Here is a 19765-nt window from a genome sequence, read left to right as displayed (position 1 = left end):
AGCTTGAAGCATTACAAATGGTATTAGGATTTTGTAGAACCAAAGGATAATGGAGCTACTTGTCAATGAAGTAGTAATCTCCACAAACAACATTTCAGACGGGAAATGGGAGGTTGTTAATAAGGTAGAGGGGAAAGAGGATAGTGGTGTAATTATTGGGGATTTTCTATGGTTAGGGATCTAGGCAACAGGGTGTGTAGGGATTTCAAGTGCTGTTGTCTTTCTGGGGGGGGGGGGGAAGATTAGCAATGTTAGGAACGTTTTTTGTAAGCATAGTTTCCAAGAGAGGGTAGTCACATGATTGGGAATAAACCATGTAGGAGCAGATATTGGTGAGCGTCTGTCAGAGTATCAATAGTTTTTATTATCTGCTCAAGATGGGGGTTCAGAGGTGGCAGTGATTCCAGTGCTGCCAAGGAGCGAGTAGAGGGTATAACAGTAGGATCCACCTAGGGTTACCAGATTTGAAAACTTAGAAAACAGAATGCCTGAGCACGCACCTTTACATCACTCTTCCCAATTTTCACAACAGATGGTGCTACTATTATGACCAATAAAACCAGCCACAACAATAATTTTTCCCAACTAAAACAGAACCCCCCTAAAGAAAAGCAAAAACGGAAAAAATTATGGGAATTTTGACTATTATTGGTAGATGGGAAAAACACACAAAAACACTCATGTCAAGAAAGAGATACATGTTTTTTTTTTAAAAAAACGACAAATAATTCGAGAAACCTGAAAAGGAAGACAAAAGGGCAAATTTTTCAAAACGTAGGAGGGCACTTGAAATGAGACAAAAAGGAAGACACTAAAGGAGGGCCTCTAGTAACCCTAGATCCACCATTCTAACTCAGGCCTGAAGAACATTTGCTCCACTCTTTGGGTCCCTTTCTTGGAGCTTCCTGCATTCCCTGATAGGTGGCTTCAATGGGATGGGATTCACCTAATAGGTGGAGGGTCTGGGAGGTTTGCAACTGGCTTTGGTTAGGATGTTTACTGTCAGATCAGGTAGATGAGAATGTGGGTTAGTAAATGTTTATCAACACAGTATAAGAGGGGAATTATTCAAACCTAACAGGGATAGCTTCTTGATCGACACTAAATCACCAGGAAAATTGAAATGTATTCTAATGAACGTCAGAAGCTGGGATAATGAGAATGCTTATTGGAAACTATGATCGCTGTGGAAAAGAGGACTTGATCTTATAACAAAATCTTGGACAAACAATGTGGATGAATCCTTCTTACACATCTCTGGATATGATAAATTTTTCAGAAATAGATCTGGTAGGAAAGAGGGTAGACTCTTCATTTATGTGAAATCATGTTTGCAGGCTAGAGAGTGTAACGTACAGAGAAGTGATATTGAAAGTACATGGGTTGAGCTTGAAAACCAAGAGAGTCAAGGAGTGCTATAACCTACCAACTATGGATCCAAACTACATCTCCAAGCTTCATAATGAAATTTCCTACATGTTTAAATATAAGAGAGTAGTTATATTGAAGAATTTCAATTATCCTGGTATTGATTGGGAGAACTTATCGGCCAGAGATCAATATATGAGAGACTTTCTGAAGTATGTGCTCAATTTTTTTGTATCAGAAACTACTAAGGGTATTTCTATTTCAGGTTTGATTCTTACTAAATCTGGGGATATTATTGAACATTTTTTGGTTGGAGATATTTCTATTAGTGATAATAAGGTGGTTAGTTTTGTTTGTAGCTTTTTCGCAAGTAAACCTAATAACAAAAGATTGGTTCCCTGTTTTACAAGAACCAACTTTGAACTCTTGAGTGAAGGGTTAGAAGTAAATTTAAAAGACCAGTTGGAATGAGTGGGTGTGGTAAGTCAATGGAAGGAATTTAGGACAAAACTATCTGATGTTTTGAATGAGGTCATCTTTGTTCATAAAAAGTATGTTCGTTTGTCGTATCCCCTCTGGTTCACAGAAAAAGTGAGTAATCTTATATCTTGAAAGAAAAGGGCTTTTAGAGAGCATAAAAGTGGAATAGGTGGTCTGTGAACATTTAAAGAAAAAAGAGGGGGGCATTAAAGAGAGTGATTAGGGAAAGTAAAAAGGAAACTGAATCTCTATACTGGTAAATAACAGAGAAACTGACCCAGAATCATTTTTCACGTATGTCAATCATCAATGTAAGAGGACGATTGCCCCCCCCCCCACTTCAATAGAAAGGCCTATGGTAGAGAGCAATGTAAGCATGTGTAGTGTATTCAATGACTTTTTTGCATCAGCTTTTCATAGAGAAGTCAATATCCAAAGTATGGACATACCATAGGGTGACAAAGCTATCAATGACATTCAAGTGGATGATATAGAAGTCTTAAAAATGTTGCTGAATTGGATAGAATTGTGGTTGAGGGATAGATCACAACAGGGTATGGTGAACGGGGAATTCTCTGATTGGACAGGTGTAACTAGTGGAGTTCCTCAAGCTCAAGGAAGTATCCTGGGCCCCATACTTTTTCCACTTTTTATCGATAAACTAGATCAGGGTATCAATGTGATTGCTAGCAACTTCGCAGATGACGTGAAACTGATGGGGTAATCGGGAATCAAAGCGACAGGGAGTTGCTCCCTCCAGACCAACTTAAACAGGATTGCAGCATGGGCAAATGAATCGAGCATGACGTTTGGCGTTGACAAGTGCATGGTCGCTCATTTTGGTTCGAACAACCCACGTTTCTCTTACGAGTTGAATGGTGTCACTATCCCGGATGCAACTAGGGTCACCAATTTGAGAATTCTCATTGACAAGCAGCTTAGGTTTTCTGAACATTGTTCAGCGGTGGTCAAAAAAGCGAATAGAATGCTTGCTTTCATTTTCTCTTCACGTTCTCCTAAAGTCATTCTTCCGCTTTTCCGAGGCTTAGTTTGTCCTGGACTGGAGTACGCTGTGAGGTTTTGAAGACCATACCTACAGAGGGACATAGACTTGGTTGAAGGGGTGCAGAGAAGAGCTACGCGTGTCCTTATTGGCACGCAGGACTTGAGTTATGAAGAGAGACTTCATTTTCTGAATATGTTTACATTGGATGAATGCAGGTGTCGAGGAGATATGATCGAAGTGTTCAAAATTTTCAACGGGATGGATAGGATGGACCATGAATTATTAGTACACCATCAATCGACTGCTTTTACAAGGGGACACCAGTATCGATTGGTAAAAGACAATGCGAAGTTATTGTGTCGCAGGGAATTTTTCTCTAATAGGGTTGTTAATAAATGGAATAGCTTACCCATGGAGGTGGTAAATTCTAACACAATTGACACGTTTAAAAAGAAATATGATAAACATGTTGGGGTAAATCGAGAAGCTATCCATACTTAGAATAAGACAACCATAAGTATTCCTTATGGCATTGTATAATATCTTATCATGTATATATTTATTGTTTTTAATTGCATTTTTAATTGGGTTGCTGCATTTTTGAAATTTCTGACATCCATATCTGTTATGGGCATCTTTTTCTCAGCCACCTTATTGGGCATTTTGCCTGTTGTGGCATTGTATTTGTATACCGTTGTGTTCTTATTTGTATACCGTTGTGTTCTTACTTGTAGCACTTTGTATTTTACTGTTCGCTGAGTCTTTGTACTTTTGTCTGATTGTGTGTGAATTTATAATAAATAAAAAATATTTTTTTATTCGGCTATAATTATGTTGTCTGCTCCATGTGGTAAAGCTCAAAATTCGTTGCTACTAAGAGGTTTGATGCCAATATTGAGGTATGTCTGAATAATGATTTTTTTTTGAGTGTGAGTAAAAACATTCTATCTGCATATAGATGTGTTACTGCCCAGAAATCTTGACGCGTAAATTCTCTATAGTTAAAGGAAAGTTCAAGGTAGTCAGCATGCAATGCTATATACACTGGTGTAAGAAATTAAGAGAATTTGCAGACTTGGTCGATTATCTCTAGAACTACTGTACCAATTTTAATGAAATTTGATATGTACATACATTGATACAATAAAAAACAAATAACCATTCAATAATTGTAATACACACGCATGATCGTGCATAATACTCGTTGGAGTCGGAAGGTATGAAACAGCGGTTGCAGAATAAACAAAAAAATGTGTTAATAGGGGGTATGGTCCCCTCTTACAGATATACAGGTCTCGCAGCGTGATTTCATACTTGAAATAAGGCAGTTTATCATTTCCTGTGGCAATTGGTCCCACTTGTTCAGCAATGTTGTTTTCATTCCCTGGATGGTTCCCGGAGGGGGGTTACGAGTTTCAATTGCCCTCCCCAGAGCGTCCCAGACATGCTCTATAGGGTTAAGGTCTGGAGATCTGGCTGGCCAATCCATCCGGCGAATATCCTCACTCTCTAGAAAATCGTCAAGCAGAAGAGCTCTATGTGGCCTTGCGTTATCATCCATTAAAATGAACTCAGGGCCAACTGCACCCCTGAAAAGGGGAACATAGGGCTCCAAGACCTCGTCCCTATACCTCACACCAGTCACAGTGCCTCTTTCAAAGACATGGAGAGGTGTGCGGCCATCCAACATGATGCCTGCCCAGACCATTAAACCTCCTCCACCATAATTGCCGATTTCGCAGACATTGGAGGGTAGGTAGCGGGTCCCTCGTTCTCTCCATATGAACGTACGGCGAGAATCGGTGCTTAGGCTGAACCGGGACTCATCAGTGAAGAGAACGGTCGCCCATTGATCCATACTCCAATCTCTATGCTCTCTGCACCATGATAAACGGATTCTCCTGTCTGTAGAAGTGAGCGGGACGCAAACAGCAGGTCTTCTTGCAAACAACCCTCTCTCATGAAGTGTTTTGGAAACAGTCACCCTTGATACACGGGTTCCTGTGGCTGCATGCAAGTCACGAGAGAGCTGAGAAGCTGTAGCACTCCTGTTACGCCTCGCTATAATCGACAAATGGCGATCTTCTCTGGCCGTAGTGGCTCTTGGACGACCTTGCCCAGGCTTTCTTTCGATGGATCTGGTATCCTGGAACTGTTTCCATAAGTTACACACGACGCTGGGCGTTAAATTGAACTCTCTACAAATCTGGACTTGAGATTGGCCTGCTTCTAGCCTCCCCACAATTCGCCACCTCATTCCATCATCTAAACATTGGTGGTTACTCATTTTTACAGTTACAATTTGAAATTAACCGATTGCTGCAAAATAACACCAAGAAATTCGCAGAGGTGTGCTAGCGAACGAAATGCGTCTTAACTTATGTGCGCTTATAAAGCCTGTTTCTCTACTGGCTCCGCCTACACACACGTGTACGCTTACGTATTTGACGTACAAGACTTGCATTTTTGTCTAGAAGCAGTGGTTTTACGTTCAGCTCAGTTCTTTTCATGAAGTTCGATAAAATATGCAAATTCTCTTGATTTATTTCACCAGTGCAGCTACACCCAGTCTGCAGACAGTGTTTTTATCTTATTTCATTCCTGGTTCAGGGGTGCAAGCGCTCCTCACCCATTTTTGAGCAGCAAACTTTCATTTTTGGAGCAGAACTAAAAATTAACTATATTTGCAATATAAGGAGTAATTTTTCTGTGAAATGCCAGAAGTTTTGCCAAAAAGCATTATTTGGACAGATTTTTCACTGTTCAAACAGACTTTTACTAACACTGAACTCTCTTTCACTGTCTGCATTACCACGTGCAAAAATAAAAAAGCCTTCACCAAAACTGGCAAAATTTTGAACTTTGGGCTGCTTTCAAGGTTACAAAGTTTGAATATGTCTGCCCAATACCTATCTATTCTCTGAACCAATTTCACTCCTTGTAATTCTTTGCATTGTAGTGCAAAGCTTTTTCCACCTTTTCAACTCCATTTGACAACCCTCCTATAGCAGCGCCCAATATGGTCACACAGTCTGCCCCTGCATTGGTGGGGGAAGGTCATGCTCTTAACAATAGTCAAAGGAAGGAATTTATACTAGGAGCATGTCACCATTCATCACCCATAATTGATAGTTCTGTTGGTGATACAATGTTAAGCAACATCCCAGCACTAAGTGAACGAGTAATGTACGAACGATCCCAGCAATGCACAAGAGGGAGTGCGAAAAACAAGAAGAGGGTGCAAACATTTCATTCTCTCTAACATGTTTTGGAAAGGTAGGACATTTATATATAATAGGTATCTCACAGAAGGTATGTAAAATGAGCATGCTCCTAGTACAAATTCCTTCCTTTGACTATTGTTAAGAGCATGCCCCCCCCCCCCACACCAACGCAGGGGCGGACAGTGCGGCCATATTGGATGCCGCTCTAGGAGGGTTGCCAAATGGAGTTCAAAGGGTGAAAAAAGCTTTGTCAACCAAAAAAAAAACTTGATCAGTAGTGCATGGGTAAAATTTTTTTCCCTCGAGCCAGCCCTGTTTGCCAAATCCGGATTTTCGCGATGTAAAATTGTCACGATCGGCAACCGCCGACGATAACCACATGACCGCATAGTGGCTAAAAGACAAAACTATGGATACTTTAGCTGGAGTTTTTACAGATCCCGTTTTTTCCCAACGATCTTCGAAAAATTTTGTTAATTTAAATGAGTACACCAATTACCTTTTCGATTCTTCAAAGGTGTGTGTGCAATCTTGTGGGAAATTTATGGCATAGATACGCTGTCTTTGAACGCAGGTTGGTAGCGGCGAAATTACAGTTATTTTCAGTATATAACCCCGCAGAAGAAAAAACTATCTCCGAAATTGGAAAATTCGGCATATTCATTCAGGGACTTTGATAGACCGCAGATTATACCAATAACGGTACAGGAACGTTATTGGACTACTTCAAAGAAGTACAACTACTTTCCAAGGACACGAGATAACGCGATTGTAGTAGATAGTGGAAAGGGGAAAAAACTGAAGTTTCCCCCTCCCTATCTTTTTCCTTGTCTTGGAAAGAACTGTCCCTTGAACAAAATTTTCATGCTTCTTTTTCCTAAATTCCAGATATTTGACGCACTACAGAGCATTAGCTGTACCTCCGCGAACCACAAACAAGAACTGGTGCAAATGAGCAGGGATTTGGCACCTTGGCGCACCATGTAGCAACAGCACCATTTCGGCACAATTGGCGCAGCTCTTGCACCCCTGTTAGTTGATTATATGAGACTATTGACTCTAACCTTGGTCACTTGCTTGCAGATTTCAGATAAAGTCATATGATGCAAAATTCAGATGAAATCATATAAAATAATGATGCAATCAATAGTCTCTAATTTTTTTCCTGTATTGCATAGCATGAGAAAATTTTCAGCAAGCCATTTTTTCATCTAAAAGGTTCTTTGTAAGGCTGAAGAGACCTTTTTGTTGCAGTACCATGTCACACAAACATGTGTACAAAATTTGAGCTCAGCTGATTCATGACCTTTTTATGCATTTTCATGCAGAGGGGTATACAGAAGCTTATGGTTATGAATACTGGTGTTGTATTGAATACTTGTCAAAACACTTGATGGCAGTATATCAATAACTCATGGTCCATCTTATCCATTCTGTTGAAAATTTTAAGCACTTTGATTATATCCCCTCGACACCTGCATTCATCCAATGTAAACATATTCAGAAAATCATGTCTTTTTTCATAGCTCAAGCCCAGTGCACCAACAAAAGCTCATGTGGCTGTTCTTTGCACCTTTTCAACCAAGTCTGTCCCTTTGTAAGTATACAAAGAGTATACAACACCCCCCAGAATCTTACGGCAGAACAAACAGACAAACTAAGTCTTGGAAAAGTGGAAAGATCACTTTAAGAGAATGTGATGACACCTTTTTAAGAATGAAACCGAGAGGTCTATATTTGTTTTTTGGACCACCGAGAAAGTGTTCAGAAAACCTAAGCTATTTGTTTAAATCAGTGATCTTATTTGCAACCAGGATAATATTACCATTTAACATGTAAGTGAAATGTAAGTTGTTCAAACCAAAATAAGCGACCATGCACTTGTCATAGATGAAACTCATACTCCACTCACTTGCCCATGCTGCGATCATATTCAAGTTTGCTTGGAATAACTCCCTATCACTTGGAATCCTGACCAATTTTATTCACATGAAGGAAAGATGCTTACAAAACCATCGTAAGGTTTCAAATTACCTTTTTGTCATTTACCTTCAATGGAGTAATAAGCTTTCTGTGCTTTTGTGGTAATACATAAGGCAGATAAACACTGTAAAAACGTGGAACTAAAAATTTTCCCTCACTTATCTTAATTCTCTGATGGTCGGTTTGCGAAACCAGTCATTATTGATTTTGTGGATCCAGAACCGCCTTCACCAGATGTGGGACCAGTGCTAAAATAACCATGGGTTCTTTTGAAGCCCAATTTCACATGTTCCTTATACTTTTTAAAGTCCCGATATAAGATGGTTATTATTTATCCTATCACCATGCTCTATGTCTTATCTGGATTGTGAATGATATGTCAATTGGGTCACTGACCCTTTTCTAGTCAGATTTTGTCTTCTCTCCTTCTGTCACAAGCATATATGACTTTGTCATTACACTATAGCTAGTCAGCAAGTCTTGTCGATTGACAAGATTTCAAAATAATAATGTTAGTTAGTAAAATACATTTACAATATAACGCTCAAATCATCATCATCAACAACTATTTTCAACCCACTGCTGGATGAAGGTCTCCTCTAAATTTTTCCATTTTGCTCTGTCTGATGCTTTAGCCATCCAGCTGACTCCAGCCACTTTCCTGATCTCGCCAATCCATCTTGCGTGGGGATGCCTTCTTGGATGTTTAACACCACGGGGGTACCAATCTAGAATACTTGTAGTTCATCTGTTGTCCTGTCTTGAAATATGTCCACCCTATTTCCATTTTAAATGTTTAATTTTTTCCATGATATCAAATACCTTTGTTTGGTTCCTTATTCAAGTGATTCGTTTTCTGTCTCTTCTTGTGATGCCTAGCATCCATCTTTCCATGCTCCTTTGTGTTGTCTGTAGCCTTTGTATCGTCTTGCTTGTAAGGAGTGTCCATGTTTCAGCTCCATAAGTCAGTGCTGGTAGCACACACTGGTGAAACACTTTTCTTTTCAGGCATGTAGCTCTGCAGAATTGCACAGTTTTTGCTAAAAGTGCTCCATCCCTTTTCAATGCAAAGGAGTTGAACATAACTTTAGTCTTTTGCAGATTCATATTCAAGCCCACCAGAATACTTGCCTTCGCCAGTTCTTCTAGTTTGTCTGGATTACTGTTGATAACAACAATGTCATCTGCAAAACGCAAATGGTCGAGAAATTCTCCATTTATTTTAATTCCTTTCTCATCACAATCCAGTTTTCTGAATACTTCTTCTAAAACAGCAGTAAAGCGTTTTGGTGAGATAGTATCACCCTGTCTGACTCCTTTTCCAAGTTAACACTCAAATACTTGAATTTTTTGAAAAAAATATGTGAAGAAAGCATGATATTTATAGTATTGAGAATATCTCCTGTAGCGCCATATTTGAGTGTGATCATCCATAGAAATTAAGGACAATCTGCAGCAGTTGGCAACTCTGCATTTTTACAAATTTTTATCTACTATAGTTTTCATTAGATTTCTACAGCCTATATAACTATCTACGAATAAGGAGTTGTACTGGAGAGTTTTTCAGAGGTATAGGTGGCAAAATTCCTACTCTCAAACAACTTCCCACAGCTTCATGCTTAGTTCAGTTATTGTGGCTGTATCTCAGTTCTTTCATCCAGAACTTTATTTTTATGATTTTTTACATGGGCCTTGACCCAGTGATTAGAATGATGAAAAATAATTATGAATATATTACCTCACAGCATTCACCCATTCTTCATACAAACTGAAAGTAAGTAGTGGCTCTGGAAGCTCACGTAAGTAGGACTTTAAGGCACCTGTAAAATCATAAAATTATTTTTGACTTAGAACATTAATTAGAATATTTAAACATTGATGTGAACATGACTAAATACTCACCAGAAACAGCATGAGGATCTCGAATGTATTCAGTCATATCTATATCAATACCAGCATCAAAGGCACTCTATATGACGAAGATAAATCACATGGGATTTAGTTTAAAATAGAAAATAATAAACAACTTTTTATGCACAATTAACTAAATCCAAAGTGACTTACCTTCAACTTTTTCAATTTTGAAGCACTCCCAGTAATACGCAACAAGCCCTATGTGAATTAGTATAAAAACAGTCAATCACTTATAATTCATACCAAATTTAAATATTCAGAAAGAATTTCTGGCATAAAACCATATATGTTGATATATTATGTAAACTCATCATAATTTCACCAAGTAAGATCTAAGAACATATGATCGAAGGGCTGGATATCTAGCAGAGATGAAGATGAAGTTCGGAAAGAAAATTCACATGCATATGGCAGGGAATCAAACCACCAATCTCTCACAGTCCAGGTGAGTGCTCTACCATCAAGCTACAGAGGATCAACAGAGGTTTTTATGATGGCTTCCAGGAGAAAGTGCCTCCAGAAAAGAAAAGTGAAATTTATTACATAAAATTTAGCAATGAAATTCTGGAAAAAATTGCAGGTAAAGAAAAATATACCCTGCATCATCTTGGCTGAAAAAAAAACCAACGAAGTGTGAATTATTTCTTCACAAAAAAAAAATATATATATATATATATATATAGTGAAAAATAAATATTTGCTGACATTTATATTTTTAATTCATTTTTTTAAAATATAGTATCAGAAGTGCACAAAAACATTTTGAAAATTCCCAAAAATGAATGCTCAGGCCTGAAAGGATTAGAGCATATCGTTCGCATACGTCAAAACCATGAAAGTGAAAAAAATTACTTTTGAGAATAGCACATTTTTTTGAAGGTTCACTTATGTCTAAAAAATCAGGATTTCAACGTCGGGGAAAAATAGTCCAAAGATTAGGGAAAGCCTCAACCCTTAAAAATGTGCTATTCTCAAAAGTAACTTTTTGCACTTTACGTGGTTTTGGCATGGTGCCAACAATATGTGAACGATGCATGGAACTGCAAAAAGCAGCATCCATAAGTACATCAGTTGTAATAGTTGTAATCAGTTGTATGTAAATGGTAAAGCACTCACCTAGAATGCGAGAGGTTAGTGGTTCGATTCCAAGTAGAGGCATGTGAATTTTTTCTTTCATCTTCATTTGGTATCCAGTCTTTCATACTGTATATGAACAGCCGAGAGTGACATCACGTTTTTCTCTATATCTTCCCATCTGGTGGCTATTGTCCTTAAGAACTATTAGCTAAGGAGGCTGCCAATGCAGAGACCCATTCAGCGTCCATATATATGCTAAATGCTGAAAATCTCTTTTTTAACTTTGCTCATGACACATCAAATGATCTATTTCTGATGTGTGATCACTCAAAATTACATGCTGTAACATTCATTCATCTTGCTTTTCAAACATTTCCATTTTGGTGTTTTCATCACAGAATTTTCTACTTAGGATGTCATGAGTAAAATAGTAAATAATTTGATTTTTCTAGAAGAACAAACACTATCAAGGAGTTTAAAAGCAGATTGAAGGCAACTTCCAGCAAAAGATTGAAACCACTACAATGATAATTTTCTCTCTTAAAAAATATCTTTACAAGAGGAATTTACTATAGTAAAGAAATATTGTTGAATCAACAGGAATTCAACATTAGATATAAATCAATTCCCAACAACTTTGGGGAAAAAAAATATTATAGAAAGATTTATTTTATCAAGTATCAATGTATATAGCAAGGTTTCACTTTATATTACGCACATACATTCGCACAGAGTTGCCAACTCAAATTGGTAGATACAATATGCATTACCTTGTATGTAACTATCACATAATATTGATTTTTTTTTTACATATTTAATCATGAGATTTTTAGTTATATGTCAAAAAAATTCCTAATCCATACATAAGATAGAATGCAAAATAATGCATCCATACTGACCTCTTCTGAAAGGCCATACTCAAGAAGGAAATACACACAAGTCTCGATAACAAGGGCTATTTCTCTATCAGTCACTCGTAAATGCTCAAGCAATGGACAGCCATAAACTGGTTTTTGAGGGAAATCACCTACAAGTAAAGACAAAATATAATCAGAAACATAAATTGAGGGAAAAAGTTTCCTGAAAAGTTTAATTAAATTTCTATATATATATTTTGCTAAAATCTTTGTAAATACAGTATATTGCATGTTTCCATTGAAAAAAAAAACTTAACCTAAGATAAATCAAAGGCAAAGGGGAATGCATGCACGTATGAGGATGTGCTGGACAATAGTATGCTTCCCACATTGTGCAACAGTTCCAGGTAGGCCCTTTCTTCTACTAGCAGGGTAATGTGCCTGCTCATGCCACACAGACTCTTGATATATAATTTGAAGATAATCAAGTAATTCAATGGCTTGCTTAAAGCCTGAACTGGATCGCATCGAACATCTTTGGGATGAACTGGAGCTTTGGTTGCATTCAAGACCCATTCGATCAAAAAACAAGAAAGAGCAATTTGTAGCATTGCAAGAATAACGGTAAACAATTTAGCTAACAGTACATCAAAAATTGTTTGAAAGCATAAGAATAATGTCATCACCAATAGAAGTCATACTCTGTATTAGTAGCTATACTTGACTGAAATATTACAGTCGAACCCTGATGTAGTACCATATATATAGGCAAACAACATGAAAAGAAACTTGGAATTTGTAAAAGAATCAATTGTATGTGAATATGCAGGTTATTTTAATAAAAATGGAAAAACATTGCACATAGCACAAGTAAAGTTACAGATCATATCCATCTTCTTATAATACAAGGTTAATTTAAAATATCTTTTTCTAATCAATTTGTTTTTGGTCCTCTAAAGGTACTTGTGACTGAAACTTAACTGGAAAGTGCTCCAGTTCAAGTATTTTGTTTACACACCTAAACTTGTGAAATGATTCATAATGAAAGCGCAGCTTACATTGTTGGTTAAATTTTTTTTCATTAACACTTTCTGCGTTTTTATAAATTTCAGTGATCCACATCATAACTGGCACTATGGAGAAAACCAACCCCTATGTAAAATGCCACACCCTTTTTCAAGAAGTAGACTTTTTTCCGATTTTGTGCAGGTGATAGTGCTCCCTTTCCAACTCTGAGAGCAATGAACCAAGGAAGAGAGAAATACTCTATCTTTTTCTTTTTTTATACTGTACATGTGTAAAAACTAAACAACTAAACTACCTACACTACCCCAAATGGAAAGAGAAGATACATTTTAAACACAGTCTCTCTCCTTCTTTTATCAAAATTTAAACAAAAGCTGATTCTATCCACTGGCAGTTGATGTGACAGGTTGGGAGGTAGAAAACATGTTCTTGGGAGAAACAAAGTTTCAAACTATCCGGGCACATCATTGTAGTTTTTATATTCATTTTAAGAAGGGCAGATATCTCATAATTGCCAAAATACAAGGCATCAAGTTAGGCAACATATCTCGTAAATGTCGTTAAGGTGGTTAAAAAAATTTAATCAGCAATATTATAAAAATCTCAGAAACTGAAATAGCAAGTTTTATATACAAAATTAAGATTTATTCAAATGTGTCTTTTTAGTTGATTTATGAAAATAACATGCTCATATGAAGCTGCTGCATGTGTAAGAAGTCACAAAGTTTCTACAGAACTTTTTTTCCTTCTGTCCTTTTTCTTGATGCAGCTGCTTATAAGAAACTACTATGCTTAAGCAATAGATAAATTACATTAGATAGAAAAAAATCAAGACTCCTTTTCCTGATAATTTACATAAAAATATAATGATCAAATGGATTTTTGAACACTTATTTTGATTTCTTGGCAATTCATTTTGATAGTTAAGTTTTTTTAATTTGAAATTTTTTTTTGTATTCAACCAATGAAATTTAATTACAGTTTCATGATATAAATACCTGTACAAATATATACTGATATAAATACAATGTACAAAGCTCGAAAAACACAGTGCTTAAGCTTTTTAAATAATTTTCAGCTGAATAGAAAAAAATAATTTTTAAGCTTTTTTTCAACTATTGTTTTTACATAAATTCAGTTTAAAATGTCACTTAGTCATATAATTAAGGCAAAGTTTACATCCAGGGGGAAAAAAACCCTATTTTTTCAAGCATTTTGGGATTACTTTCAAATTATTGGAATAAACCAAGCAAAGTAAGCTTCTTAGCAAACAATAGAGGTTAATGTCAACAAGGGTCAGGATAAAACAAAGGCTGGGAGAAACTATTACCTAATTCTTTCTCTAATATGGGAAGAGATGCTTCTAAAGATGCTAATGCATTTCTGTGATAAGTGGCTTGCAGTTTATGGAGATGTACAAATATTTCTGATAAATGTGGTTCTTTACTGATGAGTGAAAACATTTCACAAGCAAGAGCATCCTAGAATTCAATAATATAAAAAACATAATCAAACTTTCTACAGAAAAAAGTCAAGTTATAGTTACCAAATCATTATAATAAAAATTTATTGACCAAATTAACTACAACTCATATGAAAAAATAAAAACCAAAAAAAAATTAATACAACTTCAGATATTGCAATACAATAAATGATGCGAGATACGTAATGCCCTAAAGTTATATAATAGTTGGTTGCTTGTTACAATTGTGTAGCTTTGATGCTCAGATATTTCATTAACTAAAAACTGTAAAGTTTGTTATTTGGTTATATTATATGATATAAATAGCTTTCCGAAACAAGCCTGCAACAGTAAATTCAACATTATTGAAAATGTTCCTTCTCTCTCTCCCTCAGTTCACTCCAAATTTCAGAAGAATATAATATATATAAAGCTGTTCATTTATGAATGATAAAAAATAAATAAAAAGAAATACGAGTATGTATTCAAGCAGGTTTACATTTTTTGAGCTATCACTTCTTATTTAGGGTGAGGCTGATGAGAGCTCTAGCACTAGGGTTGGTGAAAAAAACCAAAAGACCGGGTTTTTTTGGTTTAAACCAGGTTTTTTTGTTTTAAATAGTATTAATGTTAAAAACAATAAAATTTCTCAAAAATCATTCAAACTGCTAACAAGCAATTAAAATAAAATGTTTATTAATGTAATTAACACCATTCCCATATTAATTAATCAATAAATATTTCTTACATTTTAACAAAAACCAACTTTTGCAATTTAATTATTTTTTGCTTAATGTTATTCGTCTTTGTTTCTTTTAATGTTATTATTAATCATATAATATAAAGATGTTTTCTCCAGTTACATTCACTATGCTTAATTAGAAAGCTATTTTGCAAAAACTATAATAAAAATTAGGTGAATATAATGTATTTAATGAAGCATAAATAATGCAGATTAATTAATGATGATTTATGATATACAGGGTGATTATAACTAAGGTTCTGATTTCAAAACACTGTGAAAAAAAGAAAGATTGTCAGAATGACTTGAAAATTAATATGAAATATTCTTGGAGAAATATAATTTTATTAAGTAAAGGGGGGAAAAAAACTTTAAAATGTAAAATTAATGATATCATCCAACACATGGGAAATTTTCTTGCAGAATGGAAACAATAGCCAGTCATGGCAAAATGATAACTTAATTATAGCATTTCACGATTTCATAGTTCATGGAAACATCACAAAAATAGAGTGAAGTAATTGAACAAATAACTACAACTTACTCAAGAAATGTTAAATATGTTATCCACACCGTGTTCTGGCTATGATGTGAAAGCACAAAAATTCTTGTTTAACAACAGATCAGAGTATGTTATGGTCATGATGTGGATGCACTTGCAATTCACCTTTATTAAACCAAACATGCCCCCACGTTAATATTCCTGAGAAACTTCTAACATATAGGGGATGCGCTGAAGCTTGCAATTCACCGTTTGCAATCTGACCACTGTTCATAACATTTTGAGGTACCCCCACAGCCAGAAGTTGCAAGGGTTAAGGTCAAATGAACTGATGGCCGGCCAGGTGTTGTGCAATCCTGTTATTGTCAAAATGGGTCTTCAACAGCTGCTTTGCTGGTATTGCAATGTGCATCTTGATACAAGTTGTTCTATCCACACACTGATGCTGTGGAAGTGCCGAAATGATGTGGCTACACACAATAGATTATACTGCTGGCCAAGTACAGCATCATCTACTTGCACATTTTGCACTACTTGCACTTTTATCTTTCGCCAAAGAAAATTCTATTGCTTCAGCAGTATCTATGCAAATTTCCAAGTCATTCTGACCAGTACTTATTGTATAGTTTTTGAATCAAAACTTTAATTATAATCACCCTGTATCACTAGCTGTGATTATTTTTCATAAATCTGTTACTACTACTATATAGTAGAAGTCTGATTAACTGGGCCTAACAGTGAAAGTATAAAAAACAACTATTGAATATTAAGACAGAGATATACAGTAGGAGATGTGCTACTTCTTATGGGAAAGAAAATGAAAATGTCTGTGAGGTAATGTAACTACTAGTACACTAGTCTTTGTCCTTTAGGGACAGCTGGTGTCTTTATTGGATTATACGACCACCTGTGTGTGTGTGTGCCCCTAGCATGATGGTATCGTATCACTACTGTTGCTGCTTCTTTGTGAAGGGAAAAAGAAACCTCGTGAGATAATACACCACTACATTTAGATGTATGATACAATCCTTATTCATGAATTTGGTAAAAATAGACCATCAGAATGTAGCCAAAGGTTAGAAAATGTGTTAAGAATGAGAAAAATTTTGGCTTCTGTATATAACTTTAAATAACTGAGATGTTTCATATGAAAAAAATATATATATTCAGGCCACTTTTATGAGACTTTTTGAAAAAAAAACCACTTACACCATCTTATGCCATTTAAAGATATACCATCAAAATATACCCCAAGAATATAAAATGTGATAAAAATGAAAATCTTTGGCTAATAATGAACCAATATGATATTTTTCAAGGAAAAAATTATATTTAGGCCACTTTTATTTGACTTTTTGAAAAAAAACCACTTGGTTAAAACCAAGGTCTAAACCAAACAACCCTGACTAGGACCCGGGCGATTCTCATCACTGATGTCATCAGTTTTTGATTTTTCCACACTAAAAATTCACTAAAATAGGGAGCCCCCTACTCTTAGAGTCCTGCAGCAGGATGTGAGTGGGGGCCATGATTGTAGCATCACTGCTCATTCAACTATGTCTACAGCCTTGTATGTTTGATTTTATACATAATGCCTGTCCTCGTCATCATCGTAATAGAATTTTGTAACAAATTTTTGCAAGTTTGTAAATTACTTAACCCGTCATCTGGCTAATTAAGTCATCTACAATCAACAACAGGACGTATTTTGAAAACTATGCTGCTGATTTAATGATATTATTTGAAGATTGCATGTCATTGGCAACTCAACAATGTGTGATTCCAGAGAATGGATTTAACTTTGATGGTGAGCAGATAAACTTGTTCAAAAATATAGAAGTTAAACTCGATAACATGACTGAAATTGTGATCTTGGTAAATGCTAGATATAATGAAAACTGCTCTTCAATGAAAAGGTTTAAAATTATTGATAAAATGGTTCCAAGCAATATTGATTTTAAGTTGAATAGCATGGGGAAGCAATAAACTTGATCTGTAGTAAAGTAAATTCCAATTTTGAATGGGCACTGGAAAAAGATAGGAAAATATTTAAAAAATCTTATCAATTCAAGTCCACTTAAAAATGCGAATAGAGAAATCATGATGCTTACTTACTTCTTCATCTTTGGTCAAAAATGTTAGCAAGGATTAAAACTCTAATATCTCAAAAACTTTTGTTGATGTCGTTTCAAAAAATTTAACAATGTCAGTACCATTGAGTAGCGATACATCGTGTTTGATAGTTTGATACAGATGTCAAATGCAATATGACATCTGTATCAAAATTTCCATCTGTAATTACTACATCAAAAAATCTGTTTGTTTTTTTTTTTCAGATTCCTCTTGATCTGGGAATTATGTTGCACATGCTAACTTGAATCCCTCACCTGTGTCACAAATTCCTGCATCTGTTAATAGTTCATCAAAATCTGCTTTTTATTCTAATTTTGTTGGATTCTGCAAACAACTCACAAAAAAGGATTTTTAGTGGTAGAAATAATCAATTGTTCTTGAAATCTGCAAGTGTTGTAAGAAAAAGGGGAAGTGTTTATTTTAAGATTGAGTCCAGAGACTTCCATTGATGATGTCAACAAGTTCATAAATAACTGGAATTTAACTTACTTTTTTTATGCCAAAATGAAAATGAAATACCAATCGTATTTCTCATTTCACATTGAGGTGCAATTTTGCATGCCCAGTGCTACTTTATGGATGTTTGGTATGGCGTCAGGCATTAGTAAAAACCTTCTATGAATCTGTACTACAGAAAGGATTCTAAGTTTAAAAGTTCTATAGGCAAAGATTAGACTGCATTCTAATCATGGAAGATTTACTTAGCTTCCCCCTTCTATTGCTGGTCTCAAGTTGCCACCTCTAAGATAGTGATGGTATCTACAAGAAGAAGTCTTTAATATCATGTATAGGCCTGAGAGAAACCGCACTTGGTACAACCGACCTTTTTGTGATACTCTTTCAAAAACCATGTCGACAGGTATCTACTGGGAAAAGTAGAAATTCCCCTCTCTACTACTGCCAAAAACTCCTGTTTCAAAATAACAAATTTTATTAAAAATTACACTATCCACATACTTAGGAGAAACAAAATTGCTGATATTAAATGATACACTGATGGCTCTAGGATTGCTGAAACTGGTGCTGGAGCAATCTTCTGCATCTCTGGAGTTGACCATGACTACCATAACACCACTACCATTGTGACTATCATAACATCACTACCACCACTACAATGACTCTAGTCTTCCAAGCTGAAGTACTCGTTAATCGCTAAAGGGGGTATCATAATAAACAAATCGTTATCTTCTCTGATAGCCAAGCGGCATTAATGGCTCTTAACAACTTCAAATTTCAACTACTGCACAGATATGTTGAATAACAGCAGCACTTGACAACCTCGTCAATATTTTCTGGATCTCTGGACATGTAAATTTCCATGGAAATGAACATGCAGATCAAATAGTCAAAGAAGCAGCGAATCTGAAGTTATATGGACCTGAACGTTTCCATGTCAACTACAAAAGGAGATGCCAAACAATGGATAGAAAATAAGCATTATCGGTAACAGAACTCAGGGTAGGACTGCAGACATGCCAAACTGGCCTTGGGAACCAAACCGAATATTGCCAAAAACATATTTCACTGAATAGAAAACAGATTCGACAGGTTATACAGATCATCACTGGTCATGCTAACCTAACAAAATATCTATACAACTGACAGATTCGTCTATCTGTCCTGTGTGCGGAGAAGATGGAACTCCACTTCACTATGTAGGATGTTGCCCTGCATTCTCTCTATCCCAAGAAGTAACTACTTTGATGATGATCAGGTGATGCTCATAGTGAAGTAGTAAATGCAGTCAGCACATTTACAACTTGGCAAATTTTCCTAATTATACTAAATACCTGAACTCATGGTGAGTACCAATTCTCTGCTCCGATCCAAACTTTCATCTGATATTCTTCAATAACTTCATGTTGAGTTTTTGGCAATATCGCTAGGAGACCTCCTCTGCTCCTTTTTCCCTTAAAAGGGTATCACAGATAGTAGCTGCCTCCTCATTTACTTATATATGGCCTATATCATTTTTTCAGGTATTTTATTCT

The 19765-nt window shown here is 35.9% G+C and overlaps 1 protein-coding gene across 1 annotated transcript in view; it reads right to left on the bottom strand.

The window, feature by feature from the left end:
- The window catches only part of LOC149067647 (rho GTPase-activating protein 44-like), a 110226-nt gene that overhangs the window by 33533 nt on the left and 56928 nt on the right, over window positions 1–19765 (bottom strand). Inside the window, exons 7-11 of the mRNA XM_089252478.1 lie at window positions 14266–14416; window positions 11952–12079; window positions 10126–10173; window positions 9964–10030; window positions 9800–9881 (exon numbers count right to left, since the gene is read on the bottom strand). Of these exons, the coding sequence (XP_089108604.1) occupies window positions 9800–9881; window positions 9964–10030; window positions 10126–10173; window positions 11952–12079; window positions 14266–14416 (476 nt within the window). The remainder of the gene's footprint in view (window positions 1–9799; window positions 9882–9963; window positions 10031–10125; window positions 10174–11951; window positions 12080–14265; window positions 14417–19765) is intronic.

This window comes from Pholcus phalangioides, unplaced genomic scaffold (assembly GCF_987345545.1).
Source record: "Pholcus phalangioides strain wild (caught in Gottingen) unplaced genomic scaffold, Ppha-v1.0 ptg000029l_1, whole genome shotgun sequence".
NCBI classification, from domain to species: domain Eukaryota; kingdom Metazoa; phylum Arthropoda; class Arachnida; order Araneae; family Pholcidae; genus Pholcus; species Pholcus phalangioides.
The sequence above is the reverse complement of the archived record's forward strand: the minus strand, read 5'-3'. Positions and strand labels throughout refer to the sequence as shown.